The sequence below is a fragment of the Wolffia australiana genome, chromosome 13, assembly GCF_029677425.1.
Source record: "Wolffia australiana isolate 7733 chromosome 13, ASM2967742v1".
Classification (NCBI taxonomy): domain Eukaryota; kingdom Viridiplantae; phylum Streptophyta; class Magnoliopsida; order Alismatales; family Araceae; genus Wolffia; species Wolffia australiana.
In genome coordinates, this window is record NC_135847.1 from 8,364,812 (window position 1) to 8,377,411 (window position 12,600).

General features: G+C 42.6%; 1 protein-coding gene across 5 annotated transcripts; it reads left to right on the plus strand.

Annotated features, from left to right (window-relative positions):
- Nucleotides 1–266: 266 nt before the first annotated feature.
- LOC144710968 (folate synthesis bifunctional protein, mitochondrial-like) lies at nt 267–3,464 on the plus strand. Of its 5 annotated transcripts, XM_078584840.1 has the most exons (6): nt 272–327; nt 416–485; nt 555–604; nt 847–989; nt 1,099–1,358; nt 1,862–3,464. In XM_078584840.1, exons 5-6 carry the CDS (start codon nt 1,250–1,252, stop codon nt 3,352–3,354), a joined length of 1,602 nt encoding a protein of 533 aa, XP_078440966.1. In that variant the 5' UTR covers nt 272–327; nt 416–485; nt 555–604; nt 847–989; nt 1,099–1,249; the 3' UTR covers nt 3,355–3,464. The 5 variants fall into 5 exon arrangements, with proteins under 5 accessions (XP_078440967.1, XP_078440966.1, XP_078440968.1 ...); XM_078584841.1 differs by lacking the exon at nt 416–485 and having other exon boundaries at nt 267–327; XM_078584842.1 differs by lacking the exon at nt 847–989.
- Nucleotides 3,465–12,600: the final 9,136 nt, after the last annotated feature.

Genomic DNA, 12,600 nt, shown 5'->3' on the forward strand with positions numbered 1-12,600 from the left:
ACCTTGACATGTGACGTGACGGATAACGATTGTCATTCCCTACCTGTATTACTATACTGTTTTGGGTTATAGATAGAGGGACTAAATTCTCACCCTTGGACAGTTTTTACTCTCTTATAAGATCCAATAATATTTGGACATTTTTCATTCTGTAATGCAAGTAATATTTCAACAAAACCTACTTTCACTTAATATAAGTTAATAAGCAGATTGGCTTCTTATCCAATAGATATACGCGTTTGAGGTGAATCGCCACTTAAAATTTTCACTTGTTAAAGTTATGGATAATGCACCGGAGGACGTGGCGCAACGTGTAGAGATACGCAGGTAGGCTTGTCGTAAGATCCGGATTGAAATCTGAACAATGGTTTTCTTTTATTTGAGAAAAATCTGAACATGGGTTTCTCCTTGCAAGATCATTTTGATTGAAGTTTTCGACTGTTTTCCATTCAACGGAGGAAACCCAGTTCGTGATAAACCCAGGAGTAGCTGTTCTTCTTTACCCCGTTCCCCTATATAATTCGATTCTGTGACCTCCCTGACTCTTGTTGCAGAAGGGAAGTCGCATATTTTTTCCGTTTCTCATTTCAAGGGAATGTTCCAGGTAAATCTGTTCTTTCACCCTTTTGCGTTTAATCTTCTTCTCAATGTGAGTTGAGATCAAACTTAGGCTAATTCCAAGAATTCAGACGGGCTATCGAATTCGACAGCCCGTCTGAATTCAACTGTTTTTAAAGCTTTACCTGATAAAGGAACGAAGCGAAAATTTAACTGATAACCGTTTTTAAAGCTTACAGAGAGTAAAATTGCGTTTGATTTATCTGTTTATTTATGTTCTTGTACCAGAGAATGAAGCTTGAGAATGATGGATGATAAAGAAAAGATGGGCATTGCTTCTCTGCTATTCCCTAAATGATGAATTCCACTTTGAAAATGAAAATAACTTGACGCCAATCTCTTCAACCTTACTGTAGCTTCAGACAACTTTGGTTGGTTTTCTATTTTTCCTCATTCAGCACTCTTGTGATGGAAGAATTTGATGATTTCAAGTATGGCTAGAGTGTTTTGTTTTAATGCTCCTATTTTATCTCTCTGCAGAACATTACTTGCGGTTTTATGATTGTGCGATATTTATGACCGTGAAGATGCGCTGTTTTATCAAACTTGCATTTAATAACTTTGATCGAGGAAAAAAAATTGTGGAGTGAGTTTCTGTTTCCACGAGCTGTTTATTCAACATCTTGAACATATGAAAATATTTAAGCACATCCGGCCCATCTCTCTCCAAGAGCTGAAGCAATTAAGAAGAAAGAAAAATTACTTCATTAGCCATCCTCCTTCATGGAGCTCCATCTTCGGTTAGTATTGTATTTTATCCTTGATCTGAAATATTTTGAAAATTGTTCACTCAGCATACAAAAAAATCTCTCTATTCATATATCTATTCATCTTTCTTTCTTTAGCTATCCCTTTTTCTCTCTATGCATATATCTATCCATCTCTCTTTCTCTCTCGACCCATAAATCCATTTTTTTGTCTTCATCTCTCTATCTATCTCTGTATATCTCTTTCTCGCTTGATTGATATAATCTATATTTTCTGTCATTATCTCTCTATCTATCAATATATATATCTATCTCTCTCTATCTATCGCTTTATATCTCTATATACCTATCCATCTGTATCTCTAGTTATCAATCTATATCTTTATCTCTCTATCTATCCATCTCTCTCTTTGTCTGTCTATGTATCTATCTATCTTTATCTCTCTATCTATCCATCTCTCTCTTTGTCTGTTTATGTATCTATCTATCTTTATCTCTCTCTCTCCATCAACCTATGTATCTATCTTTCCCCACAGGATCTCGATCGGCCCTACTTCACTCATCTGCTGAAAACACGGTGGTGGAGGTGCACAATCCAGAACACGAAGTAGTAATTGCCCTGGGAAGCAACGTGGGCGACAGACTGAAGCACTTCGAGGATGCATTGCATTTCATGAGAGAATCCGGCATTCACATCACAAGACATGCATGCTTATATGAATCAGAGCCTGCCTATGTGACAAATCAGCCCAATTTTCTAAATTCAGCCGTCAGGGGGATCACCAAGCTTTCCCCACATGAACTTTTGGCAGTTCTCAAGAAGATAGAAAAAGATTTGGGCCGGAAAGGGGGCGGAATACGGTACGGCCCTCGGCCAATTGATCTCGATATCTTGTTTTATGGAAGGCTGAAGATTTCTTCGGAAGCGTTGACTGTTCCTCACCAGAGGATCTGGGAGAGGCCATTCGTCCTCGCCCCCGTAGTTGATCTCCTTGGTTCTTATGTAGATAGTGATGTTACTGCCACGTGGCACTCCCTTTCGGGGTTTGACGGCGGAGTCTTCGAGGCTTGGAACAGGCTTGGTGGCGAGTCAACGGTGGGTTCCGATGGCCTGAAGAGAGTTCTACCTCTGCCCAATGGAGGAGGAGAGAGAAACCGCTTGTGGGAATGGTCAAAGAAGACGCATTTGATGGGTGTGGTCAATCTCACCCAAGACAGCTTCAGCGACGGTGGAGAGTTCAATTCAGTGGACTCTGCCGTCTCCCAGATCAGACGGCTGGTATCGGAGGGCGCCGACATGGTTGACCTCGGAGCCCAGTCAACCCGCCCGAAAGCCCGAAGAGTCTCTGTCGACGAAGAGCTTGACCGACTCCTCCCCGTCGTCGAGGCCGCTTTTCAGAGAGTCCCGGAGCTCGAAGAGAAGAAGGTTCTCCTCTCTGTGGACACTTTCTACTCAGAAGTTGCCTCGGAGGCTGTTAACAGCGGGGCCCACATGGTCAACGACGTGTCAGCCGGGCAGATTGACCCAAAGATGTTCGACGTCGTCGCCGGGCTCGACGTGCCTTACGTAGCCATGCACATGAGGGGGGACCCTTCAACCATGCAGGAAGGGGAGAACATCAGATATGATGATGTATGCAGAGAAGTGGCCTCTGAGCTGGGTCAAAGGATAAGTAAAGCAGAGATTTCAGGGATTCCTGCATGGAATCTGATCATCGATCCGGGAATAGGATTCTCGAAAACGACAGAGCAGAATCTTGAGATTCTCATGGGCCTGCCCAGGATCAGAGAGGAGCTTGGGAAGAGAAGCCTGGCTGCTTCACATGGGCCACTGCTTGTCGGTCCCTCGAGGAAGAGATTCTTGGGGGAGATCTGCGGCCGGGTCGATCCGAAAGAGAGAGATGCAGTGACCGTGGCGGCCGTCACGACCGGAATTCTTGGCGGCGCCGACATCGTGAGAGCTCATAACATGGGATTCTGCTCCGATGCGGCCAAGCTCTGTGACGCATTGCTGAAGAAGGGCCGATGATATTTGAGCGCATTTTTGTTTTTTTTTTAATCTGATTCTTCATGGGCATTCAATAATTAACTATGATTGGATGCTCATATTCTCAATATTCTTGTGTTATTTTTTTCTTATAGTCCATTCATGAATGGATTAAATGGTAAATGTGAAATAGGCCCTTAACATGCAAGAACTTGACCAGACGACTGACTCTCCAGAGGGTTACATCGACAAAACATCCTGCATATTAATGAGGAAATAATTTCATTATAATAAAGAGGAATGGAACGGCCAAAAATCTGAGATTTCGACAAGGTTTCATGTTTTTGATGGTTTCTACTTGATTGATGATGAATTTTGCGTGGAGATTAATTTGCATATTTCTTCTATTTTGTCATTATGACTTTGCCGAGTTGCAGGAGATTGAAAGTCATTCAATCAAGAGTATTAGTTTAATTTTTTGGTTTGAATTCTTGATTTCTAAACGGATTTGAGAATATAAATTTAATGGCAGATTAATCTGGCCCAGTATAATTCATGGTTTTTATGATGAAGGACAGTGAAAATCAAAGTTAATGTTAAAGATGGAATAATGTCAAAGTCAGATGTTCAGGGTCCACAACACTCAATTCAGTATCCACCATTATTAATTCATTTATGTGAGAAAGAGAGAGGAAGAAGAAATAAAGAGTTTCCTTGTTTTCTCAGAGAAGAGAGAGGTTTCCTTGTTTTCTCAGCCAAGCTAGAGAGAGAAAGAAGAGAGAGAGAGATAGGTTTCCATGTTTCCTCATCAAAGAGAGAGCTTTCCTTGTCTTCTTAGCGAAGAGAAAGAGGTAAAAAACGAAAAGAGAGGAAGACAAAATTCACTAAACTTATTTTACGGAGAAATCTCTCTCTCTCTCTTCTTTCACTCTTTCTCTCTTTGCCCAATGCCCAGCATCTTACTCCGACTCTCTCAGTTCATCCAGGCGCCATCCACCTCAAGAGAGAGAAAGGAGAGAGAGAGAGAGAGAGAGAGTTTTTCCTGTTTTCTCAGCGAAGAGAGAGAAAGGCAAAATTCGCTAAAATTATTTTACGGAGAAACCTTTCTCTCTCTGTCTCTTCTTTCTCTCTCTTCTCACTCTCTCCCAGTCTCCCTTGCTCGATGCCCAGCATCTTATTTCGATTCTCCCACTTCATCCCGGCACCATGCACCACAAGAGAGAGAGAGAAATAAGTTTAGTGACTCTCTCTCTCTCTCTCACTCTCTCTCTCTATCTATCTCTCACTCTCTCTCTCCTTTCTCTCTTCTCTCCCTCTCTCTATCTCTCACTCTCTTTCTCTCTATCTCTTTCTCTCTTTTCTCACTCTCTCTTTCTCTCTTTCTCTCTTCTCTCCCTCTCTCTATCTCTCACTCTCTTTCTCTCTATCTCTTTCTCTCTTTCTCTCTCTCTCTCTCTTCTCTCAATCTCTCTTTCTCTCTATCTCTTTCTCTCTATCTCTTTCTCTCTTTCTCTCTTCTCTCAATCTCTCTTTCTCTCTATCTCTTTCTCTCTTTCTCTGTTCTCTGAACCTCTCTTTCTCTCTTTCTCTCTTTCTCTCTTTCTCTCTTTCTTTCTTTCTCTCTTTCTCTCTTTCTTTCTTTCTCTCTTTCTCTCTTTCTCTCTCTCTCTTTCTCTCTTCTCTCAATCTCTCTTTCTCTCTATCTCTTTCTCTCTTTCTCTCTCTCTCTCTTTCTCTCTTCTCTCAATCTCTCTTTCTCTCTATCTCTTTCTCTCTTTCTCTCTCTCTCTCTCTTTCTCTCTTCTCTCCCTCTCTATCTCTCACTCTCTCTTTTTCTCTCTCTTCTCTCACTCTCTCTTTCTCTCTTCTGTCCCTCCCTCTATCTCTCCTTCTCTCTCTTTCACTCTTCTGTCCCTCTCTCTATCTCTGACTCTCTCTTTCTCTCTCTTTCACACTTCTGTCCCTCTCTCTATCTCTCACTCTCTTTCTCTCTCTTTCACTCTTCTGTCCCTCTCTCTATCTCTCACTCTCTCTTTCTCTCTCTTTCACTCTTCTGTCCCTCTCTCTATCTCTCACTCTCTCTTTCTCCCCCTTTCTCTCTTCTCTCCCTCTCTCTATCTCTCTCTATTTCTCTCTCTTTCATTCTTCTGTCCCTCTCTCTATCTCTCACTCTCTTCTCTCTCTTTCTCTCTTCTCTCCATCTCTCACTCTCTCTTTCTCTCTCTTCTTTCACTCTCTCTACCCTCTCTCTCTCTATGTATAGAAACATATATCCATCAATCGATCTATCCATCTATCTCTCCCTTGCCCAATTGCCCATTTGCCCATTTGCCCAAGGGGTTATATCACGGTGTGGCCCGAACTTTTTCAAAAATTCGAGTTACAGCCCTTACTTTTTTTTGCCGCGACACAGCCCGAAGTCCCATTTGGTCCGCAGCCTATGACGTGGAGTCTACGTGGCTGCCAGGTGGAGTTCCGGCGGAATCCACCTAGGCGGAATCCACGTGGCAGCCACGTGGATTCCACGTCACAACGCGATTTGAAGAAAGAAAGATTTTAGCCCGCCCAATGTGAGTCACCCGGGAGAGAGCTGAGAAAGGCGACGAAGGAGAAGGAGACGGTGGAGAAGGAGGAAGAAAGGGCGCGAGGGAGAAGGGGCTTCTGCGCTGATCAATGCCGTCAGCGCCGGAATCGTGCAGCACGCCTCGCCTCTCCTCCTCGATCGGCTGAAGCGGCCGCCCTACTCTGTCGCGCCGACGGTCCTCACCTACAACACCGTCATCAACGCCTGCTCTCAGGCCACGGAGGTGCCCTGGGATAAAGAGGAGATGGGCGAGCTAAATTCATGCTCTTCCATACCCATTCGTTCATTTGCGCTTGCTGTTCTAGGGTTCATTGAAATTTGATCTTCAATTCTTCTTCCTCGCCGATTCTTTTTTGCTTTGATCCACGAGTGATGGTAGACTGCGGACTGACTAGATCTCAAATTTCAATCTCTCTCTCTGTAGAACTCTCGCATGAAGGAGAAGGGGGGGGAAGAAGAATTCCCGCGGATCGGAGCATTGTCTTCAATTTGCCAAGAAATCAATTCTCCAGACGCAGCGAATTTGTTTTCATATGCTTTTTTGTCAAATTCTGTTGGAAATTTGGTTTCTTGTGATTTGAATCAAGATTTATTTTAAGCAGTACAGTTATCCGGCGGATGGATCTGTTGATGAACAGATTCATCTTTGACTGTTTTGCTTCTTAGTTTGATTCGTCCTAGGTTTGACGCCTTCTTTCCGCGTCGCCTTTTCTCTTGGTAGATCTGTGCCTTTTCTCTTGCGGTCGTCATGGATTTAGGCTGCTTCAGGATTCAATTTCTTGCTTCTTTAATTGGTGGGTCTCTTTGCAGAGCAGATTCTTGTGAGGATTGTATCGTTGACCCCCCGGTTCCCTCTTGGCCTATGCTGCAAGATCTAATGGAAAGAAAGAAGAACACGATAGATCTATTAGCCGCCGGACGGAAGAAGGTTTTTCTTGCCCCAATTCCCTTTCATGTTGCTTTTTCATTGTTCCAAGCATCAATTTCTTGCTCTTTACGGATATTTCATGCTATTTTTCTCATTTTTAATCCTCATTTCTATTCAGTTGCAGCAATATAGGCAAAAGAAATATCATAAATCTCCCATGGTTTGTCGAGCACCTTTGAAGATGTTGTTGCTAGAAATTACCTTGAGGAACGCCAAGCCCTCCAGAAGAAAGCAGAATCAATCAAAAAAGGAGAAACACCTCAAAATAACTTCTCCTGCCTTTCCCAGACGACTGATGATGTACATCTGATTGAGATTCTGAAATCTCATCTTTATTTGAGCAGTGTCACTAAGGATTTTCTCCAGTCGCAGATTTCTGAGCTGGTCGATGAACGATAACTTAGTTCTGCTATTGAAATTTTACAGCCCCAGGATCTGGCCAAGGCGCATTACAGTTGAACATTATTTTTCCTCCTACAGATGTGAACCTGCCTTTATTTTATTCTCTTTCATTTAACGCTTTTAGATATGCACCTATGTCGTTTGAGAATTTATTGAAAAACATATTTCAAATTTCCTATCTCGGTTGATACCGAAATTTCCAGGCAAGAAAAGCAAGTGAGTTGGCTGGATTCTGTGTTCCCCACAGATAAAAAACTCCAACGTAGGAGACTGAGTTCCCCACAGCCGGGCTGCATTCTGTGCCAGGTGAGACGAACAACTATATTGCACCATGCGTTTATTATTAATAAACAGCATTTCAATAAAGTTAAACATTATTCTTGATTGGCAATTTGAATTTAAAATATGTTCTTGTTGGGTGAGAGCAGGGGACGGTGAAGGAGGCATTGAAATGATGGGGAGCATGCAGCTTATCGGCTTATCAGAGAGCTAATGACGGGGAGCATGCAGCTCGACCATGCCTGGAGGTTGACCCAGCACGGACCGGAGGTGGCCCGGAGGTGGACTGCTTGGCTCGACCCTGCCCGCCCCCTTTGATGTGCCCCGGGCGTTCAATGAGGCCATATCAATTTTGCCAACATCTCGCAAGCATGATGGATCACTTGTATCGAATTGTGAATGAGGACGTATCATTTTCGCAGACTTGTGAATTATATTCTATTCTGTGACTCAATTTTAAGGTCGCGAGGAACATAATGAAATATGTTTTATTGGAAGACAATTTCTTGGTTTATTGGAGAATACGTACTATAAGTAGGCATGACACTGGCCGATTTAGTTCGTAAGAACCTATTGTTTTACTGTGAAAACATGGGCCACGACGAAGAAGAAGGGCGAACAGGAAGGACGAATAAGTACCGAAATGCATGGATTAATCAACGGCGATTCAGAACGGCGAACATGAACGAGAATTCTGTGGAATTGGATAACAAAGTTCGTATCATCATCCGAGAACTGAATCCTGTTCTACAAATGTTTGTTTAGGGCGAGCGATTAATAAGCTTGAGCGCGTTGTGTTTCAGGCATTGCAACTTCACCGCCGATGGTCTTCGACAATTGGCAGATATGTAGCTTCTTGAGATCCCTGCATGATTAGTGAAACAAGTTAACTGGTTAACGTTCGAAAAAAACGATGACACATGTAAACAAAGTTAGACATAAAATTGAAACTGTACTTGGCCTCCAGCTTCCATTTTTGGTTGGGTACATGTCTTCCGATTATGCCCAACTTGGTGGCAGAGGGAGCACGCCATGTGCAGGCCTCTCCTCGACAATCTATGTACCGTGGGTTCTTTCTCAGCGACGTCAATCCTCCTCTTCAGCTTGGGCCTTCCAAGTTGTCTCCTCACAAGAGGAGGGAATACATAGCTCCCATCAACTTCACTCCATAGGTTTTTGCTATTCATTGGCGGGATACCATAAGTGTAAGCTAGTTGGTATACGTCTTTCTTGAACCATTCACTGACAAAAATGACGGGGTCCTCTTTGACCCAATGAATGCAACATATAGCATGGGGGCATGGAATGCCCCTTAACTCCCAATATCCGCAACTACATGTTATGTGAAGTACATCGACCACAAACCTGCTTCCCAAGTCTGTGACCTCGAATTGATACTTCCCTGCATGCCTAAGAGTGCATCTCCTAGACTTCTTCTTGTTCTCTTGACCACCTCCTTATCCGAGGGCATAACGTATCAGTTCTATTTGAAAACAACTCCCTTTTTTTTGCTACCCTCTGCATTACTGCACCTCTGACTTCCTCCAGCATGTCGATGATTGGCTTAGACCTGGCCTGCATGATGTAGTTGTTGAAGCACTCGCAAATGTTGTTGTCGATCACCTCACACCTTCTGTCCTCATTAATGTACGCCTGCAAAACTTCTTTATACCTATATCTTGGAAGTCTTGCGCGCTTGTGGTTCACACTGCTCATCTCCTCATCAGCCGTTGGAAATCTTCGTGCGTGGTGGCCTTCGCAGCTTTTCAAAATAAGTTCTTCAAAAATGCCGTGGAATGTCCTTTCTTCTTCCAATTCGCGTAGATATGCCGAGCACAATTCCTATGCTCCTCGTTGGGCAATAAGGAGGACACTGCGTTCTCCAGTCCCTGCACAATGTTAGACGGTACACATCTATTAATGTACTACACGTGTTTGACAGTAAGCGATAAGAGTCCAAAGAAATAAATTAAGTACCTTCTGCTGATCGCTAATAATCGTCCAGCCATTTCCGTCCACCATTCCTAGATCATTCATCAGTAGCTGAATAAACCACGTCCACGAAGATTGATTTTCACCTTCAACTACCGCCCAGGCGATGGGGAACATTTGATTATTCCCGTCCTTGCCGACAACACTCAATAGTTGGCCTTTCAGTTCGGTCTTCAAAAAACATCCGTCCATTCCAATGACTCGTCTACAGCCTTCAAGGAACCCTCTTGCTATCGAATCGAAACATATGTAGAGCCTCTTAAACCTAACCAAGGAATCTGGGGTCGCTCTATCGAGAACCAGCTCAAAAGTACCACGCCTATTTACCCTCTTCAACTCGGCAACATATGCGGGAAGCATGTGGTAATGGTCGTCCAATGTTCCTAGAAGCTTCGTGCGCGCCTCGGCTCTGGCTCTATAACATGTTTGTTTTGAAACAGTGATTCCGAACAGATCATTTATTTCCCGCATCATATCTGTCACCTTCATATCCAAATTCATTCGACTTTTCTCCAAGAAGTGTTTCGCAACCTGATAATCAGCTTGGCTATTCCTCGGCGTCCTGCTACCCATATGAGTATCACTAAGCGTTCTCACAACAAACGCCCCTCTCCTAGCATCCAAACTAGCATATATCCTCCACGGACAGTTTCCTTTGCAGACAACCTCCACTTTCCGGTCACCGGACCTCAGAAAAGTGATGTTGAATCCGTTCCAAATAGCGTGGTCCTTCACAGCTGCCCTAAATTGCGACGCCGATTCAAACTTCATGCCCACTTGAAATATAAAACTCTCAGTGGGGCATCTCGGATCATACGTATTGCCCCTGTATCTGTACCTTCGATTTTCATCATCGTCATCGGTACCATCGGGGGTTAACATATCATCCTCTGAATCGTCATACTCGCTATGATCTACCAATTCGTCATTCCATTCCTCACTGTAATATTCGTCTGGTGCACTTAAATACACGTCACGTTCCTCAACTTCCTTACAGATATCATATTCTGAGTCATCATCGCTATTATACTCAGAACCGAACACCTTGCACTCTTCATCGGCCATGTTAAGTGACGGATGGTAAATAGTAATAGAACATGCGTTAACACCATAAATTTTCGTCATGCAGGTTTTATAAAAAGATTATACAACCCACAGACATATTTATAACTCTGTAGAGAGTTCAACGCCAAAAAAAGTACATTACCAATTTTAAATATAATTTGAATCATCAACGCAAAGAGGGTTAGTATCGCGATGTACAAATATATCTCAAATAACATTGGAAATAATTAAAAATTAAAATTATAAGACGTGCAGGAAAAATAGAGATAATAAAATCTTACATTACTTGAATCCAAGCGTCCACTGTCGAAGAAGAGAAGAACGCCTAAAAGCGCAAAAAATAGATGACTATGATGAGAAGAGGACAACTCTTCATATTTTTCATAACAGAAAGCAAAACAAATTCAAAATAAATTAAATAGGGATCACACTTCTTGTACTCAACAAAAGGTATGAGAAAGAAAAAGCATATACTCCGTGATCAATAGAGAAACACCAACATCTTTGTGATGAAAATAATCTTATTCAGACCAGAGCTATAAATAGAGAGAGAGAGAATAATGATACACATAATAAGAGAGAATTGCACTGAGTGAACTCAAAACATTTATCCCAAGCGAGAGAAAGGAAATGCGGGAGATATAACTTATACGAATGCAAGAGAGAGAACGACACAAATTAAAAAAATAAACATGGTAAGATGAAAAGAAGACAGAGAAAGTTAACTTTTACACCGAGTCAAAAAACGCAGCTCACCGTAAACATCATTTATGGCAGAGAGGAACTGAAATTTCGAAATGCCATTGTATGAAATGTTTAAACTGATAGAGAAAGTCACATGAGTGGAGTGTGAAAGTTCTACATGAAGGCAAAAGTAACAGTCATAAATAATCTTCGATGAAGAGAGAGAGAGACTAAAATTATCCAAATGTCATTGAACAAGATGTCAAAACTGATAGATAAATTTACACGACTGTAGTCTGCAAGTTTTACACGGAGACAAAAAACAACAGCCCAAGCGATTCTTCATTTAAGAGAGAGACTGCAATTTCCCAATGTCTTGTTAATCAAAAGAGCAGCTCAAGGAAATCTTCCTTTAAGAGAGAAAGAGATCGTAAAATTTTCAACGGCCACTAAACAAGATGTGAAAAATGAGAGGAAGCTGCAAGAATGGAGTTTGAAAGTTTTACATAGAGACAACCAAACAGCCCAAGGTAGTCTTCATTAAAGGGAGAGAGACTGCACAGCTTTCCAAATGTTACTGAACAGAATGCTAAAAATTAATAGCAGCCATGGGTAATCTTTATTTAAGAGAGGGACAGAGAGAAGAACTTTAAAAAGTCATTGAACAAGATCTTAAAATTGACAGAGAAAGTTACATATGGGCTTCAAGAGAAAGAGAGAATATCATCGGTATGTTGAGAAGCGGCAATGCATGTCCATCTGGAGAGAGAGAAAGAAACCCACATGTAGCTAAAGAATGCGGTAAACCATGAAATCTAGAGGGAGACACAAAAAGTTACATGAATGGAAGAGAGAGCAATAAAATATGGGCTTCAATATAAAGATAGAAGATCATCGGTATTTTGAGAAGCAGTAATGTATGTCCATCTAGAGAGAGAGAGAAAGCAACCCACACGTAGCTAAAAAAGGTGTAAACCATGAAATCTAGAGAGAGATAGAGAAAGTTACATGAATGTAACAGAGAAACCCTACCTCGTGGAACTCCCGTAGCCAGGAAGAAGCTCGCAACGATTCCCGTAGCCAAGAAGAAGCCCTTCTCCCTCGCGCCCTTTCTTCCTCCTTCTCCACCATCTGCTTCTCCTTCGTCACCTTTCTCAGCTCTCTCCCGGGTGACTCACATTGGGTGGGCTAAAATCTTTCTTTCTTCAAATCGCGCTGTGACGTGGAATCCACGTGGCTGCCACGTGGATTCCGCCTTGGTGGACTCCGCCGGAACTCCACCTGGCAGCCACGTAGACTCCATGTCACAGGCTGCGGATTAAATGGGACTTCGGGCTGTGTCGCGGCAAAAAAA

Bases quoted from the DNA above. Each gene is read 5' to 3' on its own strand.
- LOC144710968 (XM_078584841.1), top strand. From the start codon at position 1,250: ATGAAAATATTTAAGCACATCCGGCCCATCTCTCTCCAAGAGCTGAAG. The intron at 1,359-1,861 runs GTTAGTATTGTA...CTTTCCCCACAG, and splicing joins TTCATGGAGCTCCATCTTCG to GATCTCGATCGGCCCTACTT.